The following is a 20,607-nucleotide window of genomic DNA, read 5'->3' as shown; positions in this document are numbered from 1 at the left end:
CACATACGGTCCTTGTATTAGATGTTCCACCTTTCTCTGCGTCTGTCTGTCTTAATACTTCCTTCGGGCCAAGCTTGGCTTCCAGTCTAGGGGATGTGTCTCCTCTGTCGCAGTCTCATCCTGCTTCCATATTTTGACTATAGTTGTTAGTGACATTGGATAATTTGGTTGATAGTGGTAACTCACTCGTTTTATCGGCCTCACCACAGATCAGACGTAGTCCTGACCTGTCAAATGTCGAACTCATGATACCCGCCTCGGCGTCGAGAGAGCCAGGTTGGGCAGTTGTGTCGAGTGACTGGAATCTGTGGCCAGTCTTCCAGTCCCAGAAGCTCATTGAGCCATTGTCACCTGTAATTAAACCATTAGCTATTGGAAGGACACATGAAGCTGTGCGCTTGCTGCTCACCTCCTGTGAAAAAGACATTCTGCTCATTGACGCTCATGGTGTTGATGATGGCATTATGACCCTCGAAATTCTGCATGAACGCACCCTCGGGGCACTTCCACTGCTTGATGCTCCCCGTGCTTCCACTGGCAAAGGTAAACTCTGAAGGGTGCGTGGCCAGGGCGCGGACGCCCTTCTTGTGGTGGGTGAGCACACCCATTGTCTTTCCGGCAGCGAGATCCCAGAGGCGAACGGTCGAGTCGAGGGAGCCGGTGATGACCTGGGGGTCAGCCTCCTGGCAGACGAGGTCGGCGACGGTCTGGGTGTGGCCTGAGAGGACGTGGATGTTGCTCCGGGTGCGCATATCCCAAACACGGGCGACACCGTCGCGGCCACCCGTTACGAGCACGTCGAGCGTCGGGTGCAGAGCGAGGGTGTAGACGCCGCTGAGGTGGCCGTGGTAGTGACGAATGACCTTGTTTGTCTCGAGATCCCAGCACTTGACCATCTTGTCCTCGCCGCAAGAGAAGAGGTATGGGTGGCGCGGAGACACGGCAAGACCGCGAACGGTGCTGATGTGACCAGTGAGTGTCAACCTCAGAGAGCCCGTAGCCAAGTCCCAGATCTTGATGGTTCGGTCACCAGCGCCGCTAGCGAACCACTTGTTGTTAGGCTCGACGGCCAAGCTGCGCACCCAACCCAGATGGCCAGAAATGACCCTCATCAACTTCCACGGCGCGTGCCATTCGGGCTTGGGCTGCTGGAAGGCTGTCGCTCCCCTCGTCGTGAGGCTCATATTCTGCGGCGTGCTCTCCGCCCTAGCTGCCGACGATGCACCACCCTTGGAGCCAGGCGCACCTTCAAGAAGCTTCATGGCTGGCCTTGCTGGCGCGCCGGGCTTGGCGACCTTCTTCCCTGGCTGCTTTGTAGGAAGCTTGGCGGTAATTGATGGCGGGAGCGTCTCGACGTGGGCGTACTCGGCGTGGAAGCGTCTCTTCGTGATGGGGTCCTCGGACGCGTCGTCGGTCTTTTGTCGCTTCGCGGACGGTGGCTCGGGGGCGTGGGCGTGCGCAAAGAGCGTTCTTGATACTGTGGCATTTTGTGCAGCGAGCGCGCTAAGCTGTAGCGCGTCTTGAGGTATCTGAGGTGTCTCCATGTTTTTTTTTGTCGTGGTGATTTTATGTTGAAGGGAATGGAGGATGGAAAAGTTGATGGCAAAAGTTGCGACTGGGAGTTGTCAATGTTGAAAGGCTGGGCAGCCGCGTGTGGCGTTGAAACGCCACAGTTGATTCCGTGTGGCTAACAGCTTGTTGTACGTAAGGTGAGCTACAGCCTATGAATGTGTGTCGACCTCCCCAAGAGCATGATCTCTTCTTTCATGATTTTTCTGCTAAATCATCTTAAATATTGAATCTACTGCTATATTCCGCTGTTTCGCATTTATTGCAAAGCCAAAATGGCCAGTGAAGACAAGTTTCCTCTGCACACGGCTGCTCGCGAGGGACAGGGTCAGTATCATGTACATCTGTGCACCCGTTGGATCAGCGATCTAATCCGTACCCGACAGTATCTGTCGCTGAGGGATTGCTCAAGGTTGGTAATAAGTTCCCATGTACTATATCTCATATATTAACAAATTCAAAAGTCGGACCCGAAACTCTCGCAGCGAAAGGATGACGATGGTCGATATCCCATCCACTGGGCGGCCTCGTCCAACAACTTGGACATTGTCCAGCTGCTGGCCAACCAGCGCAGCTTTGACGCAGATGTTCAGGTTGGTTCACATATAATGGCCTTTGTGATAAAAGTGGCCAAGCTGATTTCAAGAATAGGACGAGAGTGGGTGGTCTCCTCTCATGATCTCGGCCAGTGTCCCCGAGAGCGAGGCTGTTGTGAAGCTCCTCATTGCCAAGGACGCCGACGTCAACCTCAAGAGTAAGACTCCATACTGATATTTCAAGACCCCCAGAAGCTAACACGACCAACAGATGCTAGCGAACAGGTAAAAACTCCATCACCAGATGTTGTAATACGCCATTTGACTAGTCTCGGCCGTAGACTGCTCTTCACTTTGTAGCCTCAAAGAAGAACCTCGACATCGCCCGCATCCTCATCGACAACAGCGCTTCAACACGCTTCCGCGACCGTCGAGGCCAGTATCCCATCCATCGTGCCGCCGCAGTCGGTTCCGTCCCCATGGTCACACTCCTTCTCAAGAACCGGAGTCCCCTGAATCCTACCGACAATGAAGGATACACTCCTCTGCACCACGCCGTCGCAGAGGGTCACGGTACGCAGACCATCACACAACCTTCACTCTCAACCCCCGCTAACTCAAGTCAAGGAGACACCGCTGTCGCCCTCCTCAAGGAAGGCGCCGACTTCACCATCAAGAACAGCGCAGAAGAGCTGGCTCTGGATCTTGCCCCAGACAAGGAAGTATGTATAATTAGAGAAATGACCCGTCATACAGACGCCCTCCGTCTAACTCTTCAACAGGTACGCAATTATATCTTGCAGGGTGCTGAGCGCGAGGGTATTGAGCTGTCGGGGTAGCTAGGTACCTAGGAATACATAGATGTCAGAAAGAATCGCCAGACATTACAACCACCCGTCGTCTATCCATTCAAGCGCCCAGCAGCTGGCTGGCTGCTCATTTCACCGTCCGCTCTACTAGCTCTCTGTACATCTCCTTGACGTCTTGCACGTCGGCCTTGAGCTCCTCGACGAGCTCGCTCTTCTCGCCCAGCATCTCCAACGTTGTCTGGTATCGCGAGTTGAGGTCTTCAACCTCGGCCTCGAGCTGAGTCACTCGCGCCGTAGCACTCTTGCCAGTTTCCAGCTCTTTCATCAGGCCAACCATGTCAGACCGCGCCTCATCCCGCTGGCTGCACACACGAGCCATCTCTTCCTTAGCAGCCACCTTTTCAGCCTCCAGCCGCCGGATCGCGGCGCTCATTCTCTCAACAAGCTGCACCGATGGGCCAGCTCCAACAGTTGACACCGAAATCATGTCTTGGGCCACATTACGAGGGGAGGAAGGGTCACCATCTTCAAGACCGAAATCCCTCTCTGGTGGGGGAGAGGCTGCTCGTGGCGATTCGCTGGGCGGTTCAAAGGGGGACAGCGGCGGCATCATAGGTCCGCCAGTTGACAGCGCACTCGGCCGGATCGGGGGCTGGCTCGACATTCTTCGACCGAAAAAGAAACCCTCGCCGGCACTATCGGGCTGGCTTCCAGGCGTGGGAACTCGTCGAGGCGCTCTCCCTGGCACAGGCAGGCCAATGAGGTCAGAGCTAAAGGTTCGAGGAACAGAGAGCAGTGGCGAGTCAGGGCGGCTCTGAGTCCTGGGCGTAGTAACCTCATCTGCCCATTGTCGTCGCTCGACTTCGACAGAAATCTCCCGGCTCGCAGCTCGCTGCTGCTTCTCGAGGTCGGCCCGGGCTTGTTCAAGTGCCGTCTCGGTTGTCTTGTGCTGGGTCCTGAGTGTAGCAAGTTGCTCGCGGCATGTCTCCAGCTCCTCTTGAGCGGTCGTGAGGGCAGGGCTTACGTCTTGCAGCTCATCCTCGAGGCGCTTGCATCGACTGGCCTAATGACATGTCAGACGATGCGCCATGGTTTCAATGGGTTTCAAGGATGTGAGTCTACTTACCGAGTCTCGAGCCTTCTTCCGCATCTCTGACTCTCGCCGTTGCGCCTCGTCCCTCTCCTTCTCAAGGTTGGCTGCCTTTGTCAGAAGTGACGCTTCAATACCTTGCCAGTTCTCGCTGGCCGAGGCGTACTGCGACTGGAGGGTCTCAATGTGTCGTATCAGCTTGATGTCTCCTCCTGAGCCCGAGGACGCTTCCTCAGCAGCTACTCGCATCGCCTCGAGCTTGCTCTCGGCCGCCCTCAGCTCCAGTTTGAGCTCTTCCTCGACGTTGCGGCCGCGTTCAACGGCCCGATCAAGCTTAGCCTGCCAATCTATCTCATCTAGACGCGCCTTCTCGGCCAACGCCTCCTTTTCCGCTCGTAATGTTGCAATTGTCTCCTCAAGCTCCGTCTGCCGCTTCTTTTCAACGGCCAATGCCTTGCTGAGGGCCTCAGTATGAGCGATCTGTGCCTGCTCCGCCTTGGTCTTGGAATCTTGCTCTAGGCGCCTGTAGGCCTCATCCTTAGCTGCCTTCTCCTTCTTCAGTGTGTCAATCTCCTTTTGGAGAGCAGCACTTGCTTTTCGCACTTCCTCGTTTCGTTTCTCTTGCTCCTCCTTGCTGCTCACACGGTTACGTAGCGACTCGGCCTCGGACAAGGCTTTCTCCTTGCCCTTCTTGAGCTCATTGACTTGCTTCTCGTTTTCTACTATTTGCGACCGCAGCTTTCGGATTGTGTTTCGGTATTTTTGCTCCGAAGTAGAGAGCTTTCGTCCTTCTTCCAACAGTAGAGCAATCTTCTCGTCTTTTTCGGCGAGTTTGCGTTCTTCGCTCCCTGCAGGAGCATCATTAGCTGCCTTCTTGGCGGCTTCTGCAGCGTTCTTTGATAGATATTGTATCTTGGCCTGTAGCGAATCTATTTGTTCAATGTATTCCTGAATCTCCTCTCGATGGGCACTGGCTTGGTTCGCGTCTTGGTCACTTTGCGCAGTCTCGGTTGGGGTTTCTGTGTCAGGCTTCGGTGTCTCGGCGGGTTTCTCGTCATGCTGCTCCTGAATGGCGTGTTCGGGCTGAGCTGCAGGCTCATCTGGTGCTGGGTCGTCTGGTGTATGAATTTTGGGAACGGAGTCGACAGTGGCCTGCTCGGAGGTAGCTGGCTTCGGAACTTCTTGGTCTTTTTCGTCCTCCTTCGAGGTGACTGCATCATCTTCTGCAGGAACGGGAGGAGTTTCGGCAGCGGACGAGGGCTCGGATGGCTGAGGTTGAGGCTCAGCAGCCTTGGGCTCTGGTGTTTCGGGTGGAGGTTTGGTGATCACCGGTTCTGTACTGGCAGGGCGCTCCTTATCGACCGAGCCACGGGCAGTGTCGATGGAGCTTCGGGGGGAGGATTGTGAGGTTCTCGAGGCCATGGCCTTGGCCAGCCTAGCTTGTAGACGATCATTGGCGCGGTTTGGTTTGTGGGCAGGAGCTGTCGTGGAATCAGAAATCAGCGAGTGACCACAGTAACGAGAACAAACAGGGGCACCGCTAGGAGAGAAGAGCAGGAGTAGACAAAGAGAGCGACGTACCAGTGGTGGCAGGCTTGGGGCTCGGTGATGGCTGCGGCACCGTCATTCCCTGCTGCTGATGGTACGGCTGTCCCTGGGACTTTTGATGCTCCTCCTCATCAAGCAAGTTATCGAGGCGATTCTCTACGCCCTCAAAGGCCGAGGAGAGGAAGGCCCCCCATCGCGACCCCTTGCCCGGCGCAGTCATGTTGAAGAAGCGGCCAGTTGCTGTAGCTCGTGGATCGTCAACTGGTTGACGTTGGTGCTGAAGGTCACCTCATCGGTCGTGTCTGCTGCGGCGGTAGCGAGTGTCGTGGTCGTATCGAGGCGATCGTGGCTGTCGTCGTGATGGTGGGTAGGCAGAAGCACAAGTAGTGGATGTTGGTGTTGAGGTGTCGTCAGCGTGCGACTGGGGATTGCGTGGGTAGGTAGTGGAGTGAGACCGGCAACGGCAACGTGTAGGGATCTACCTCGTGCTATAAATGGAGGCGCCCTTGCGTCCGCGTCGACTTGAATTGTCCTGTCTAATCGACCAACTACAAAAAAGATAGAAAAGTATGGAAAGATCGACCAGTTTCTTTGTAAATGGAAAACATTTAAACTGTTGTCCAGAAAGAAGCTTTCAATGGTTTAGCTTGTAGCTGTCGAGTCCCTCCCTCGGGATGAGGTGTGCCAAGGTGACACCGTACCCTACCTACAATAAATCCATGTGGCTGGCCGTCGTGATTCTCTCTCAAGGGAGGACAAAGATGGGTTAATTGCATGAGAATGATTGTTTATTCGTAGGTGATTCATATAGTTGTTATTCATTTATTGCTATTAAACTAGAGTCAACACTTCACTTCTGCCAGCCGCTATCAGTGTCGCCCGCAAATCATCACCATCACTCGCTCATACAATCCAAACACAACGGTTCTCAGCCATCCCGCGGCTGTACAATGCATCGATACACTCTAAATCTCACACTACTTCACAAACGGGTATAGGTATACATGTCGCCCAATAGTCAGTCACCTTGTCCCCTGGGCCGTCAGGGGAACAAGTGCCTGCTCAAGCATACATGGACCAAGTACATAGGTATCCATATGTCCATCCATATGCGCAAAATCCAAATTAACCAAGTCAAACACACACATCCTGCAATGCTCCGTTCCAAAACAAACCCAAGAAACCCAGGAAATGCAAAAAGGGAATCTCCACCGCTTTCCCACTGTGATATAATCCTGATGCTAGGCTAGACTGCCATCCATGTTGAGTTAGTCGTCGTGTCGTGATGTACGTAGACAGGTAGGTAAGGGGGTAGGTAATAGGTAGATGGTCGTAGGTAGTATGTAGTTAATCGTGCTTGTCGTAATCAAAAAGGACACTCGGAAACACGCTCGCTCGAAAGGACACTCATGCGTCGTTCATCCCTCATCCTGCAATCTTCTTCCACCACGGTGTTCGTGGTGTTGCCTCCACGAATCCCGAGTTGCGTCGGCTGTGGTGACGCTCGTCGCTCCCTTCTGAGCCCTGTAGCCGCCTGTCGCGGTACCGGTCTCGGTCCCTGTCGCGATCTCTATCTCTGTCGCCGCCCCTATCGCGATCTTCTCGCCTTGCTCGCCGTCGACGTTGATCATCTGTGTCATCTGGCGTCCCGTCTCCGTACTTGGCTCGGTGACGGGCTCGGCGCGCTTCGCGTCGTGCTTGTTCATCGTCCACCGGCTCGGGCTCGGGCTCGGGCTCGAGTTCGGGTGCCGCCTCTTCAACAGGTGTTTCGGGTGGAGGAGGCGCATCTGTGTGATCCTTGACCCAGGACGACGTTCCTGAATGTGGCCAGGCCGAACCCCGTCTTTCCTCACGACGTCGAGATCTCCGTTGCCCATACTCATCGGCTGACTGCTCAGCGTGCCTGTGGCTTCTTCGACGATATACTTCTTCTTCCTCAGCTACCTCGGCTGCCTCGGCTACCTCAGCAGCACGAGCCGCTCTTCTAGCTTCTCGTCGCCGGCGTCGTTCAGAGTCGTCTTCCGATGCGTAAACTTGGCGCTCACGTCGCCTCTCTCGTCTTGCGGCTCGTCGCATCTCTTCTTCTTCCTGCTCCACAGCAGCGGCTGCAGCTGCAGCTTCTTGTTCTTTGCGTAGACGTCGACGTTCCGCCCTTCGAGCTTCCCGATCCTCTTCCATTCGCCGCTCTTCTTCGACTCGTCTTTCCTCCTCCTCACGTTGTTGACGAGCAGCTCGCCTCTCAGCCCGACGTGCCTCCCTCTCCTCATGTCTCCGTATTTCATCGTCGTCATCGCGTCGACGGTGCCGCTCACGCCGTGCTTCATCCCGAGCACGACGTGCCTCTTCGTCCCCACGCTCAGGGTCACCTGCAGCTTCGCGGTCAGCCCGTCTAGCCCTCCGAGCCGCCCGCCTAGCTTCGCGGTCAGCGTCGATCACAACAGCATCTCCATCCATCTTGGCGCTGCGCAAGGCCTCATCGTCAGTTGTTGCGTAGGTACTACGGCGACGGAGGGGGTCAGGACGCTCGGTTTTGGGTGTCATTAGGCCAGTGAACAGGCTGGAAAAGCCTGAGGGCTTCTTCGCGCTCGAAGCACCTCGCTGAAGAGGTGTGTCTGAAGGACCACCCGACTCGACCATGACCACGTCTTCTTCACGGGCACGCTTGGATCGTCGGCGACGCTCACGCCTGTCTGCCTCAGCGTCGACCATGACGACATCATCATCCTCTCGCGATCGTGTCTTCTGTGACCTGCGACGTCTGGTGGATTCGTCCGCGACCTTGCTTGCCTCGTCGGGAGGTGGCGATGCAAGGCCACGGGCCCCCGTAGAGTGACGGCGTTTGCTCATAACGCTGGGCCTCTTCTCGTACATGGTCGATGAGCGAGTAATTGGCGGCGTACTAAAGAGACCTGTCGTTCGGGACCGTGATGGAGTCTTCTCAACTTTGTCGGAGGATGACCCCTTCGAGGATGACTTCTCTTCACGTCTGGGCTTGCTCGACCTAGACTTGGACGATCTCTCCTTTTCTTCTCTTGGCATCGAGGTTCGCTTCCCCCACGATGTGCCTTCACGGTGGAGCTTGGGTCGTTCCCTTCGGGGATGTTTGATCTCGGGGGGAGGTGTAATCGGCGGATCGGGGACAGGTGGAGGCGGCGGTCCCTCGCCTCGCGTCTTCTTCCGACTCCTCCTGGGCTTCTTGGGCGTCATGTCGACCACTTCAATGACCTCGGGAGCCGCCGCCTCAGGTTCGGGTTCAGGTTCCTTTAGCACTTCCTCGGCTGCTTCTTCGACTTCTCTAGCAGCCTCCTCAGCGACCTCTTCGACGGGCTCTTCTTCAGCGACTTCCTCCGCAGCAGGGGCTTCTTCCACAGCTTCCACGACAGCTTCTTCTTCCGCGGGTTCTTCGCCAGCCTCTCCCTTGGCAGCCTCAGCGGCTTCCTCGTCGGCCTCCTTCTCTTCGGCGTCCGAGTCTTCGTCCGAGTCCTCATCTTCATCCTCATCTTCATCTCCGTCGTCTTCATCCTCATCCTCATCCTCTTCTGCTTCCGCTACCTCTTTCGTCGCCGGTTCTTCCGCCTCTGCTGGTGCTGCTTCTGCAGCTGCTTCTACAACTCCCTCTGCTTCCTCCTCTGCCTCCGCCTCTGATTCATCTTCCGATTCATCCCCAGCGGCTTCGCCAGCTTCTGCCTTCGATTCTGCTTCCGATTCGTCTTCGGTAGCTTCTCCAGCTTCAGCCTCAGCTTCTGGTTCAGCCACTGGTTCAGCTTCTGCCTCTTCCTCCTCCTCTTCTTCCTCCTCTTCCTCCTCTTCTTCGTCTTCTTCCTCAGACTCAGCGTCAGCGGCCTGAGCAGCAGCTTCTGCAGCAGCAGCCGCAGCCGCAGCCTCCTTTGCAGCTAGTTCTTCGGCTCTTTCAGCTGCTCTCTCTTCCAAGACCCTGAACCTTTCTGTATCCTTCCTACCCAGTCTACCCCTTCTGGCCTTCTTTGCATTCAGAGCCTCGAGCTCTGCTGCTTCGGCTTCAGCAACTGCAGCGGCTTCGGCCTCAGCGGCTTCCCTCGCAGCGGCTTCTTCTGCTGCAGCGGCCTCGGCGGCGGCAGCCTCCTCAGCTTCAGCAGCCTCCCTTGCTGCGGCCTCCTCAGCTTCAGCGGTAGCAGCCGCCTCGGCTTCGGCAGCAGCAGCAGCTTCCTCCGCACGTTTGGCTGCATTCGCAGTAAGGAGGTCAAATCTTTCGGTGTCCTTGCGGCCAAGTCTACCCTTTTTCTCCCTTTTCCTTGTTAATTTTGCAAGCTCCGCCTCTTCTTCAGCGATTGCCGTAGCTTCTGCTTCCGCTTTAGCAGCGGCTTCCGCAGCTGCTGCTGCCTCTGCCTCTGCGTCGGCTTCGGCTTCGGCTGCCTCTTCTGCAACCTCTCCAGCCTCCCCAGCTGCCTCTTCATCCTCTTCAGCCGCCTCTTCGGCCGGTTCCTCATCCGCCTCTCCCTCATCCTCGGCTTCTTCAGCTTCGGCTTCAGCAGCAGCAGCGGCAGCAGCAGCTTCCTCTGCACGCTTGGCTGCATTCGCAGTAAGGAGGTCAAATCGTTCAGTATCCTTACGGCCGAGCCTACCCTTCTTCTCCTTTTTCCTTATCAATTTTGCGAGTTCGGCCTCTTCTTCAGCAATCGCCGCAGCTTCTGCCTCAGCTCTTGCAGCCGCTTCTTCAGCCTCAGCAGCTGCAGCCGCAGCCGCTTCAGCTTCAGCTTCATCTTCCCCGGCCTCCTCGGCTGCTTCCTCGGTCGCTTCCTCAACCTCCTCCTCAGCCTCTTCGACATCCTCGCCTTCTTCTTCAGCTTCTTCAGCCGCCTCCTCTGGCTCCTCGATAGCTTCTTCAGCTTCAGCTTCGGCGGCGGCAGCAGCAGCTTCGGCTTCCTTTGCAGCTTGTTCCTCTGCGCGCTTGGCGATATTTTCAGTCAGGAGGTCAAACCGTTCAGTGTCCTTACGGCCTAGTCTGCCCTTCTTTTCCTTTTTCCTTGTCAGCTTTGCGAGCTCGGCCTCTTCCTCTTCAGCGATGGCCGCAGCTTCTGCTTCTGCAGCCTCCCTGGCAGCTTGTTCCTCAGCTTCCTTTGCATCTGCTTCAGCTGCCTCGACGTCCTCCTCGGCTTCCTCCTCTTCAACTTCCTCAGGGACTTCCTCGGCGGCGTCTTCGGCCACCTCTTCGGCAGCTTCCTCAGCGTCCTCCTCAGCTTCAGCTTCAGCCTCAGCAGCAGCAGCAGCAGCTTCCTCAGCCTCCTTTGCGGCTTGTTCTTCAGCGCGGACAGCGGCGTTTTCGGTCAGGATGGCGAATCTTTCAGTATCCTTACGGCCCAGCTTGCCCTTTTTCGCCTTCTTCTTAGTTAAAGCTGCGAGCTCGGCTTCCTCTTCAGCGATCACAACAGCTTTGGCTTCAGCCTCGGCGGCTGCTTCTGCTTCTGCTTCGGCTGCTTCAGCAGCAGCGGCTTCCGCTTCCTCAGCCTCTTTCGCAGCGGCTTCTTCAGCTTCGGCAGCGGCGGCTGCAGCTTCTTCAGCTTCCTTAGCTGCAGCTTCCTCGGCCTCCTTTGCAGCTTGCTCTTCGGCGCGGACAGCGGCGTTTTCAGTCAAGAGGTTGAACCTTTCTGTATCCTTGCGACCTAGCTTGCCCTTTTTCACCTTCTTCTTAGTTAAAGCTGCGAGCTCAGCTTCTTCTTCAGCGATTGCGGCAGCCTTTGCTTCAGCCTCCGCAGCGGCAGCAGCAGCTTCGACATCTTCTTCTTCGGGCTCGGGCTCGGGCTCGGGCTCAGCAGCATCGTCGTCGGCTTCTGGTTCCACCTCTTCCTCGACTGCCTCTTCCTCGGCCACTTCCTCAGGATCAGCATCTTCCCCAGCATCTTCGTCTTCCCCTTCTTCAGCATCCACAAACTCATCGTCATCGTCTTCTTCTTCTGCTGCTGGAGCTGCTTCTTCCGCTGCGGCAGCTTCAGCTTCAGCGGCAGCAGCAGCTTCTTCTGCCTCCTTCGCTGCTTGAGCTTCAGCTCGCTTTTCTGCATTATCGGTTAAGAGGTTAAAGCGTTCGGTATCCTTGCGGCCCAACTTTCCCTTCTTGGCCTTTTTCTTTACTAATGTAGCAAGCTCTGCTTCCTCTTCCGCGATGAGGGCATTCGCTTCAGCTTCAGCAGCCTCTCTTGCGGCAGCCTCCTCTGCAGCTGCGGCTGCGGCCTCCTCTGCGGCCGGGTCCTCTACCTCTTCAGCTGGGGCATCTGTAGGCTCGACTTCAGCCTCCTCGTCCGGTATCTCTTCAGGCTCAGGCTCAGCTTCGGGGGCTTCTTCAGCGTCATCAGGGGCTGGCTCCTCAGCGTCACCGGCAGCGGCAGCTTCCTCGGCCTCCCTGGCAGCCTGCTCTTCAGCACGCTTTGCTGCATTCTCGGTCAAGTGCTTGAAGCGTTCTGTGTCTTTTCTACCAAGCTTGCCTCGCCTTTCCCATTTTGCTGACAGATTTGCGAGTTCTTCGTCTTCCGCGGCAGCAATTGCAGCAGCTTCGGCAGCCGCAGCCGCAGCCTCTTCGGCTTCTCTCGCTGCTTGCTCTTCAGCTTCTCTCGCTGCTGCCTCTTCAGCCTCCTTCGCAGCTTGCTCTTCGGCACGCTTCGTGATATTCTCGGTAAGGATGTTATACCTCTCGGTATCTTTCCTCCCTAATTTGCCTTTCCGAGCTTTCTTTGCCTCTAGTTTCGCAAGTTCATCTTCTTCAGCAGCAGCAATAGCAGCGGCTTCAGCTTCGGCAGCTTGTCTTGCAGCAGCTTCCTCGGCAGCAGCTTCGGCGGCGGCGGCTTCCTCGGCGGCAGCTTCTTCGGCGGCAGCAGCTTCTTCCTCAGCAGTAGCTTCATCAGCAACCTCATCGGCAGCTTCTTCTGTAGGAGCCTCTCCCTCAGCAGCCTCTTCTTCATCGGCCTCTTCTTCAACAGGCTCGTCTTCGGCAGTGGCTTCCTCTTCAGCAGCTTCAGCGGCAGCAACTTCCTCTGCTTCTCTGGCAGCTTGCTCTTCGGCACGCTTGGCGATATTCTCAGTGAGAAGAGCATGCCTTTCAGTATCTTTCTTCCCTAGTTTTCCCTTCCGAGCTTTCTTTGCCTCCAGTTTCGCAAGTTCGTCTTCTTCAGCAGCAGCAATGGCAGCAGCTTCAGCCTCAGCGGCGGCAGCTTCGGCAGCGGCAGCTTCAGCGGCAGCGGTTTCTTCGGCCTCCTTAGCTGCTTGCTCTTCGGCACGCTTGGCGATGTTGTCGGTGAGGAGAACAAAGCGTTCAGTATCCTTCCTCCCTAATTTCCCTTTTCGAGCCTTCTTCGCCTCGAGCGCCGCAAGCTCTGCTTCCTCTTCGGCAGCAATAGCAGCAGCCTCGGCCTCAGCGGCTTCTTTAGCAGCTTGCTCCTCAGCTTGTTTTGCCGCCTCTTCGGTTTCGTCGATCTCTGGGATTGGTTCTTCAGGGGGTTCTTCTGTCGGCTCTTCAGGGGTGTCCTCTACTGGCTCTTCCGTCTCTGGAGCTGGTTCTTCAGCCTCCTCAGCCTCCGCAGCCTCCTCAGCTGGAGCGTCTTCTTCCTCCGGAGCAGCTTCCTCGGCCGCTGGGTCCTCGGCAGCGGCTTCAGCTTCACGAGCTGCTTGTTCCTCCGCTCGTTTTGCAGCATTCTCGGTTAGAACAGCGAAGCGTTCAGTATCCTTTCGCCCTAGCTTACCCTTCCTAGCCTTCTTAGCTGAAAGGGCAGCTAATTCTTCTTCCTCAGCGGCGATTGCAACTTCTTCAGCCTCTCTGGCTGCTTGCGCTTCGGCTTCCCTGGCTGCTTCCTCTTCAGCTGCTGCAGCAGCTGCGGCTTCGGCCTCCGCAGCGGCAGCTTCTTCAGCTTCTTTGGCAGCTTGCTCTTCAGCGGCCTTGGCCTCCCTAGCAGCCTTGTTCTCTGTGAGCAGTGTAAAGCGTGCTGTGTCCTTTTTCCCAAGTTTGCCTTTCCTCTCCTTTTTGGCTTCCAGTGAAGCCAACTCCTCTTCTTCCTGTGCAATCACTGCAGCTTCTTCGGCCTCGGCAGCCTCTTTTGCAGCAGCTTCGGCGGCGGCAGCAGCCTCTGCCTCGGCAGCTTCAGCGGCGGCGGCTTCGGCAGCTGCAGCTTCTTCGGCAGCCTCTGCTTCTGCAGCTTCTTCGGCCGCTTGCTTCTCGGCCGCCTCTTCAGCTCGTTTGGCAGCGTTTTCAGTAAGGGTCTTGAAACGATCGGTATCCTTTTTGCCCAGCTTGCCTTTCCTAGCCTTCTTTGCCTCCAGGTCTGCTAGCTCTTGCTCTTCTGCCGCAATCGCAGCAGCGGCTTCGGCTTCCGCAGCTTCGAGAGCTGCAGCCTCCTCAGCAGCAGCAGCAGCATCTTCTGCCTCAGCATCTTCTGGGGCAGGGGCTTCGTCTGGTTCCAGCTCTACAACCTCCTCTTCCTCTGGCTCTTCCTCTGGCTCTGGCTCTGGCTCTGGGGGCTCTTCTGGGGGTGGCTCCGCAGCTTCTTCCGCCTCATCGGCCTCGGCGGCAGCTACAGCTTCTTCGGCTTCCCTGGCAGCTTGATCTTCAGCTGCCCTTTCAGCCCTTTGATTCGCGTTCTCGGTAAGAAGATTAAATCGTTCGGTATCCTTTTTCCCTAGCTTCCCCTTCTTAGCTTTCTTTGCGGCTAGAGCAGCCAGCTCGGCTTCTTCTTGCGCAATTTCTGCTGCTTCAGCTTCTGCAGCCTCTGCGGCGGCGGCCTCTTCTGCAGCGGCAGCTTCTGCAGCAGCAGCCTCGGCCGCGGCAGCCTCTTCAGCTTCGGCGAGCGCTGCAGCCTCTTCTGCAGCCTTCTCTGCCCGTTGAGCAGCATTTTCAGTAAGGATATTGAATCTTTCAGTATCCTTCTTTGTAAGCTTGCCCTTCCTTTCCTTCTTAGCTGTCAGGGCAGCAAGCTCTGCTTCTTCTGCAGCAATTGCAGCAGCTTCAGCTTCAGCGGCTTCTTGAGCAGCGGCTTCTTCTGCAGCGGCAGCTTCAGCGGCAGCAGCTTCTTCGGCCTCCTTAGCTGCTTGCTCCTCAGCTTCTCGGGCCGCTTGCTCTTCGGCCTCTGCAACGGCTTGTGCAGCGGCTTCTTCCTCTGCCGCCTTTTCCGCCCGTTTGGCCGCGTTTTCAGTGAGAGCGTTGAACCGGTCTGTATCCTTCTTGCCGAGTTTGCCTCTCCTATCTTTCTTAGCTATCAAGGCAGTCAACTCAGCTTCCTCCTCTGCAGCCTCCGCTGCTTCGGCTGCTTCGGCTGCTTCCTGGGCAGCGGCTTCAGCAGCTTCAGCAGCAGCAGTGTCGTCGGGCTCCTCGACTGGGGGTTCCTCGGCAGGCGGCTCTTCGGCGGGAGGTTCCTCGGGTGCCTCTTCGGGGGGTGGTTCTTCAACTTCGGGCTCAGCTGCTGCAGCTTCTTCGGCTTCCTGAGCAGCTTGTGCTTCGGCAGCCTCCTGGGCTCGTTTTTCCGCATTCTCAGTCAAGACAGTAAATCGTTCGGTATCCTTCTTGCCCAGTTTGCCTTTCTTGGCCTTCTTGGCAGCCAATGCAGCCAATTCAGCTTCTTCTTCAGCAATAACAGCCGCCTCAGCTTCACGGGCAGCCACTGCTTCAGCCTCTGCTGCCTCCGCTGCAGCTGCCTCTTCTGCCTCCTGTGCTGCTTGCTCCTCGGCAGCGGCGGCGGCGGCGGCAGCGGCAGCCTCCTCGGCTTCTCTGGCAGCTTGTCGTTGTGCTGCGTTCTCTGTGAGAACGTTAAACCTCTCTGTATCCTTCTTGGTGAGTTTGCCCTTCTTTGCCTTCTTAGCAGCAAGCGCTGCGAGCTCTGCCTCCTCCTCTGCAATAGCAGCCGCCTCGGCCTCTTTCGCAGCGGCAGCTTCGGCTTCGGCTGCAGCGGCAGCTGCTTCTTCTGCCTCCTTTGCTGCTTGCTCTTCAGCAGCGGCGGCGGCGGCAGCCTCCTCAGCTTCCTTAGCAGCTTGTCGTTGTGCAGCATTCTCTGCGAGAATATTGAACCTCTCAGTATCCTTCTTGGTGAGTTTGCCCTTCTTAGCCTTCTTTGCAGCAAGGGCTGCAAGCTCTGCCTCTTCTTCTGCGATTGCTGCCGCCTCTGCCTCCCTTGCTGCTGCGGCTTCAGCATCTGCAGCTTCCTGTGCAACCGCATCTTCGGCCTCGGGAGCTTCTTCGGATACTTCCTCAGGGGCTTCCTCGAAAGCTTCCTCGGGAGCTTCCTCAGGGGCTTCTTCGACTAGTTCCTGGGGGGGTTCCTCGGCAGCCGCCTCCGCCGCAGCAGCTTCCTCTACGGCAGCCTCTTCTGCCTCCTTTGCTGCTTGTTCAGCGCGTTCGAGAGCCCGCTGTGTGAGGTAATTGAAACGCTCGGTGTCTTTCTTTGTCAGCTTGCCATTGCGCTTGACTTTCTTCGCGGTCAAATCGGCAAGTTCCTGCTCCTCTGCTGCGATGGCGGCAGCCTCGGCTTCCTTAGCAGCAGCCTCTTCAGCTTCCCGGGCGGCTTGCTCCTCAGCCTCACGAGCTGCGGCCTCTTCAGCTTCCTTGGCTGCCTGGGCTTCTGCTTCTTGCGCGGCAGCCTCCTCAGCTTCTTTGGCAGCTTTGGCTTGAGCACGTTTGACGGAATTGCCAACCAAGGTGGTGAAGCGGACAGTGTCGCTCTTGCTCAGCTTTCCCTTCTTCGCCTTCTTAGCTTTGAGAGCGTCCAGTTCCTCCTCTTCCTTGGCAGCTTCTTCCGCCTCGGCCTCTGCTGCTGCTTGTGCTGCAGCTTCTGCCTGTGCTGCTTCTTGCGCTGCGGCTTCAGCCTCTGCCGCTGCTTGAGCGGCTGCTTCTGCCTCTGCTTGTGCCTCTGCTACCGCTGCTGCCTCTGCCGCGGCGGCCTCTTCAGCGGCGGCAGCTTCGGCGACAGCAGCTTCTTCGGCCTCTGCCGCGGCCTGCTCCTCAGCTTTAGCGGCAGCTTGCTCGTTTGCTCGCTTCGCGGCGTTTTCAAAAAGGGCATTAAGCCGTTCTTGTTCCCTTTTAAGGAGCTTTCCTCCTCGCTTGTCCTTCTTAACCATGAGCATTTCCATTTCCTCCTCTTCCTTGGCGATCTCGGCGGCGGCAGCAGCCGCTGCCTCTGCTTCTGCAGCTGCTTGAGCAGCCGCTTCGGCCTCCGCTGCTTCTTGGGCGGCTGCTTCCTCTGCTGCTGCTGCGGCCGCAGCCTCAGCCTCCTGAGCTGCTTGTTCCTCAGCCTCACGGGCTGATTGAGCTTCAGCCCTCTTGGCGACATTCCCTTCGAGTAGCGTAAGTCGTTCCTGTTCCTTCCTGAGCAGCTTGCCTCGCTTCTTCTTTTTCGAAAGTAGGGTTGCAATTTCTTGTTCGTCACGAGCTGCTTCTGCCGCCTCTGCTTCTCGGAGAGCGACAGCCTCGGCCTCGGCTGCTGCTGCTGCCGCTGCTGCTTCCTCCGCCGCTGCTGCCTCTGCTGCAGCGGCTGCTTCTGCTGCAGCGGCTTCTTCTGCTTCCCTCGCAGCTTGTTCTTCCGCTTCGCGTGTTGCTTTAGCTACGGCTCTGTTGGCAGCGTTCGCTTCCAGGACGACCAATCGTTCTCGGTCGACCTTGAGAAGTCGCCCTCCCCTCTTCGCCTTCTTCTCCAGGAGAGCAGCAATCTCCTCCTCCTCGAGAGCCGCCTCAACCTCTTCGGGGTTTTGCTGTGGTACTTCGGGTTCTCCTGCTTGGTCCTCGTGTTCAGTAAAGTTCATAGAGGGGGGTGTTGGCGCGGGAGGAGGTAGGTCAGTCAAGGCGCCCATCCGATGTTCAGACTTCTTCGTTTTGGATGATCTCCAATCCCAGTCGCCATGTTCCTGGTTGATAACCTTGCTTCCCTTGCCTCTCTCCACATCGTCATATTGGACAATCTCACCGTTAGGTTCATCTAGATAATCATGTGGGTTAGGCTTCTTTACGAGTGACCCCCAGAAACCATCATCATGGTCCTCGGTGGCGGGTGTCCTAAAAGCAAAGGGATCGACAGTTGGGGCCTTCTTTTTCCTGCCAAAACCCCAGGATTCGAGGAAGCCGCCTTCACTCTCCACGGCCTCGACCGGGTCCGGAACCGGGGGTGGAATATCGTCACCGAGCTGGATTAGATCACCGGCCTTCTTCTTTATCTTCTTACCTGCCCCCCATAAGTCCCAGCCATCGTCCGCTGTCTTGACCGGCTCAGCTGCACACCATTAGTCACCGTAAAACGCGCACATCCAATTGAACTCATTTGCTTACCCTTCTTTGTCAAACCCCAGCTTGACCAACCATCCACAGCCGATTTCTCCTCCACGGGTTTCGATTTCCCTGAGCCGAACGTTGCCCAAAAGTCATCTCCTTCATTCTTGTCCTCGAACGAAGGGGGGTCTGGCGCTGGCGCCGGCACTCCACCGGGCTTCTTACTTGACCAACCACCACCCCATAAATCATCTTGAAGGTCTGGTGGTGGTTCGGCGTGTGACGATCCAGCGTCTTCGAGTATGCCCTTCTTTTTTGTCCGGTCCTTTTTGGATATTCCCCACGTATCCCAGATGTCCTTCTTCTCGGCGCCAGCAGCTTCAGAGGCCATATGAACCTCTTCCAAGCCCTTGCCCTTTTTCTTGGAGCCGCCCCAGCCCCAGCCATCACCAGACTTGACCTCTTCTTCAGGTTCCGCACCCCAAAGGGGACTCTTTTTCTTCTCCTTCTTGACGCCAAATCCCCAAGGGTCCTCCTTTTCTTGCTCACCACCCTCGGGGGGTCCTTCCAGGCCTTTCGATTTACCCCAGGGGTTTTCGTCGTCCTTGCCATCGCCCGCGATATCATTTCCTCCTCCTCCTCCAGAAAAGTCCCAACCCGTTCCCCCTGAGTTCCATTTCGTTCCCCATTGATCAAACCCCTTCCCTTCTGGAGGTTTCAAGCCTAGGTCCAGTTTGTCATCCCCCAATTTGATATCCTGGAATGAATCGGTACCGAAATCGTTCGTCGAGATGGCAGGCAGCCCGTTGTTCCCATTGCCACCGCCACCGCCGGCACCACCTGCAGCATCGCCGCCGTTGGCTCCGCCATCACCTCTACCATTGTCATCTTGCTGACCGTTGTCGGCCGGTGGCGCGGAAGGCGGGGGCGGCGGTGGAGGGGGTTGTGCTGCCTTGCCCTTCTTCTTCTTGGCCGTTTGGTAGAAGCCTTCTTGAGAATTGAAGTCGATGAGGAGATCGGATGCGGGGTCGTTCAGGATGTTGTCTTGGGGTCGACGGGGTTCTCGTGGAGCGTCAGAGGGAGGGAGAGGGAAGGCATCGAGCCATTTTGGGATACGTCTGCGAGCGAATTTATCGGCGCGATTGGCATCCATGGTGCTTTCGGTGGCAACGGATGAGTCGCAGGTCTTAGGTATTCGTCGAGACCATCGTGGGGAGCAACTTGGGATCGTTAGAGGTCTTGCGACGGACTCGGTTCGATGTGATGACGTAGAAAGGTCCTAGGATGACATGAGGTTAGATGAGACAGACTTTCAGGAGGTTACAGTTCCGGAGCAGATAGCTCTGCCAGGAATGTGTGGCGCCGGTTCCCCTCATGCTTCGGGCCGTCGATCAAGGGACCGGCCGTTGTGCGCCACCCATAAGGCTCTTTAAGCTTTCTCCGTGCGAAATGATTCCAAGTGACAGCAGTAATGTGAACTGGGACCGACATAGGTAAAGGCGCCCTTACCTGTTTACAAGACCTCTCGATGAGCCAAGCGCGGGCAATGAGACTCAAGCGCAGACGCAGGGAGGTCTCATCCCACGCATTCGGCGAAGGCCGGGTCGTTGGCCAGCCATCTCTGCTTCCTATCCAGGTTTCTGTGAACGCCAAAACATCGGCCGCGGCCATTGTGAGGGATGGAGCTCGTGCGAAGACGGAGCGACGTCACAAACATGGAAGCTGCGCGTTGAAGTGTGCGAATGGGAGGCGGAGAGGTATCGAATAGAGAGCCAGCACACAAGAGCAGTATGGTGCTGGAGCTGAGGTTCGATGCCAAAGATGTCGTCGCCGGCAGTAGAAGATTTCCGTGTAAGTCGCAGAGGAAACGTTTAGGGCGACTAAATGCGGCGCGAGCGAGACAAGGTCGTCGATTGTTTGGGTATATCAAATGCGACGTCGTGCAGAGAAGGGGTATCGTGGTGTGAATCTGCCCGGAGTTGTCGAAGAATGGTCGACGCGGTGCAGCGAAATGACACCTCGGGAAAAGTAGTGCGATGGGTCGGATTCAAAGGAGCGTTGTCAAAAAGATAGCTCCCAGGGTAATTATCAATATCCTGGGCGACAGACGACCACACTTAACGCAGCCGCCGTCGCTTTTACCAACCCCCCCAGTCGTCGGATCGCCTTGTCTCGACTATCGGTAACGGACGGGGTCGATTCCCTGCTTGCTGGGTAAGCTTCAACTCATAAGACCTCTGGCCACGCTGGGCAGGGTCAGTTCTCCCGGGGTGATATCTCTCAAAAAGCGCAATGCGAAAAATGAGAGAAGGGGAGGGGATTCAAAGGGAGTGAGTGAGTGAGTTGCAGTGTAAGGGCAGGTTGTGGTACCTTTGGGCAAGGCCGAAAAAATGACCCAAGACAAGCGGTAGTGCCGCGGGCCAATGACGCCGGCGTTGCTTGTTTGGATCGTCGGGCAGGCGAATGCTCAGATGTTGTACTTTGGGGGTATGTCCAGCGCAATGCAACAAGGGGACTGGCTGGTAAGTGGCAGAATCGACAGGGCGGCGCCCCATTAACAAGCGTCAAGCGTCAAGCGTCAAGCGAAAAGGCGGGCAGCGTGGGCGTGGGCGTGGGCGAGCAAGGGGAAGGGAAGGGATCCTTTTGTGCAGCCAAGGCCTCTTCTGTTGTCCCTAGGACTAGATCTGTTGTGACGTCCGTCTTGCGCGCAGTGGCTCTGCTTGTCAAGCTGGGCCTTGCTGGGTTAACTGCTGGCTGGCTCCTGTTCTAGTCCGTAATAAACACGCCGCCACCGGGAAGAAACGTGGAAGACCCTAGTCGGTCTAGAAGGACAAGGTGAGATGAGATTGA

General features: G+C 56.8%; 4 protein-coding genes across 4 annotated transcripts; 1 reads left to right on the top strand and 3 right to left on the bottom strand.

Moving 5' to 3' along the window:
• Positions 1-51: 51 nt before the first annotated feature.
• NCS57_00049500 (Pre-mRNA-splicing factor prp46) lies at positions 52-1,607 on the bottom strand (the record flags this gene model as incomplete). The annotated part of the gene is made up of 3 exons (XM_053050581.1): positions 410-1,607; positions 187-351; positions 52-137 (listed from the first exon to the last, which is right to left on the bottom strand). The coding sequence occupies exons 1-3, from the start codon at positions 1,542-1,544 to the stop codon at positions 52-54; spliced, it is 1,386 nt and encodes a 461-aa protein (XP_052919096.1). The 5' UTR covers positions 1,545-1,607.
• Positions 1,608-1,844: 237 nt separating this feature from the next.
• NCS57_00049400 (uncharacterized protein) lies at positions 1,845-2,944 on the top strand (the record flags this gene model as incomplete). The annotated part of the gene is made up of 8 exons (XM_053050580.1): positions 1,845-1,896; positions 1,956-1,981; positions 2,034-2,162; positions 2,221-2,323; positions 2,377-2,390; positions 2,447-2,678; positions 2,733-2,827; positions 2,888-2,944. The coding sequence occupies 8 exons, from the start codon at positions 1,845-1,847 to the stop codon at positions 2,942-2,944; spliced, it is 708 nt and encodes a 235-aa protein (XP_052919095.1).
• A 97-nt stretch (positions 2,945-3,041) lies between these two features.
• NCS57_00049300 (TMF-TATA-bd domain-containing protein) lies at positions 3,042-5,772 on the bottom strand (the record flags this gene model as incomplete). The annotated part of the gene is made up of 3 exons (XM_053050579.1): positions 3,042-3,977; positions 4,041-5,485; positions 5,586-5,772. The coding sequence occupies 3 exons, from the start codon at positions 5,770-5,772 to the stop codon at positions 3,042-3,044; spliced, it is 2,568 nt and encodes an 855-aa protein (XP_052919094.1).
• A 1,205-nt stretch (positions 5,773-6,977) lies between these two features.
• NCS57_00049200 (uncharacterized protein) lies at positions 6,978-18,910 on the bottom strand (the record flags this gene model as incomplete). The annotated part of the gene is made up of 2 exons (XM_053050578.1): positions 6,978-17,761; positions 17,818-18,910. 2 exons carry the CDS (start codon positions 18,908-18,910, stop codon positions 6,978-6,980), a joined length of 11,877 nt encoding a protein of 3,958 aa, XP_052919093.1.
• Positions 18,911-20,607: the final 1,697 nt, after the last annotated feature.

The sequence above is a fragment of the Fusarium keratoplasticum genome, chromosome 1, assembly GCF_025433545.1.
Source record: "Fusarium keratoplasticum isolate Fu6.1 chromosome 1, whole genome shotgun sequence".
NCBI classification, from domain to species: Eukaryota; Fungi; Ascomycota; class Sordariomycetes; order Hypocreales; family Nectriaceae; genus Fusarium; species Fusarium keratoplasticum.
This window is presented reverse-complemented; position numbering and strand designations above follow the sequence as displayed.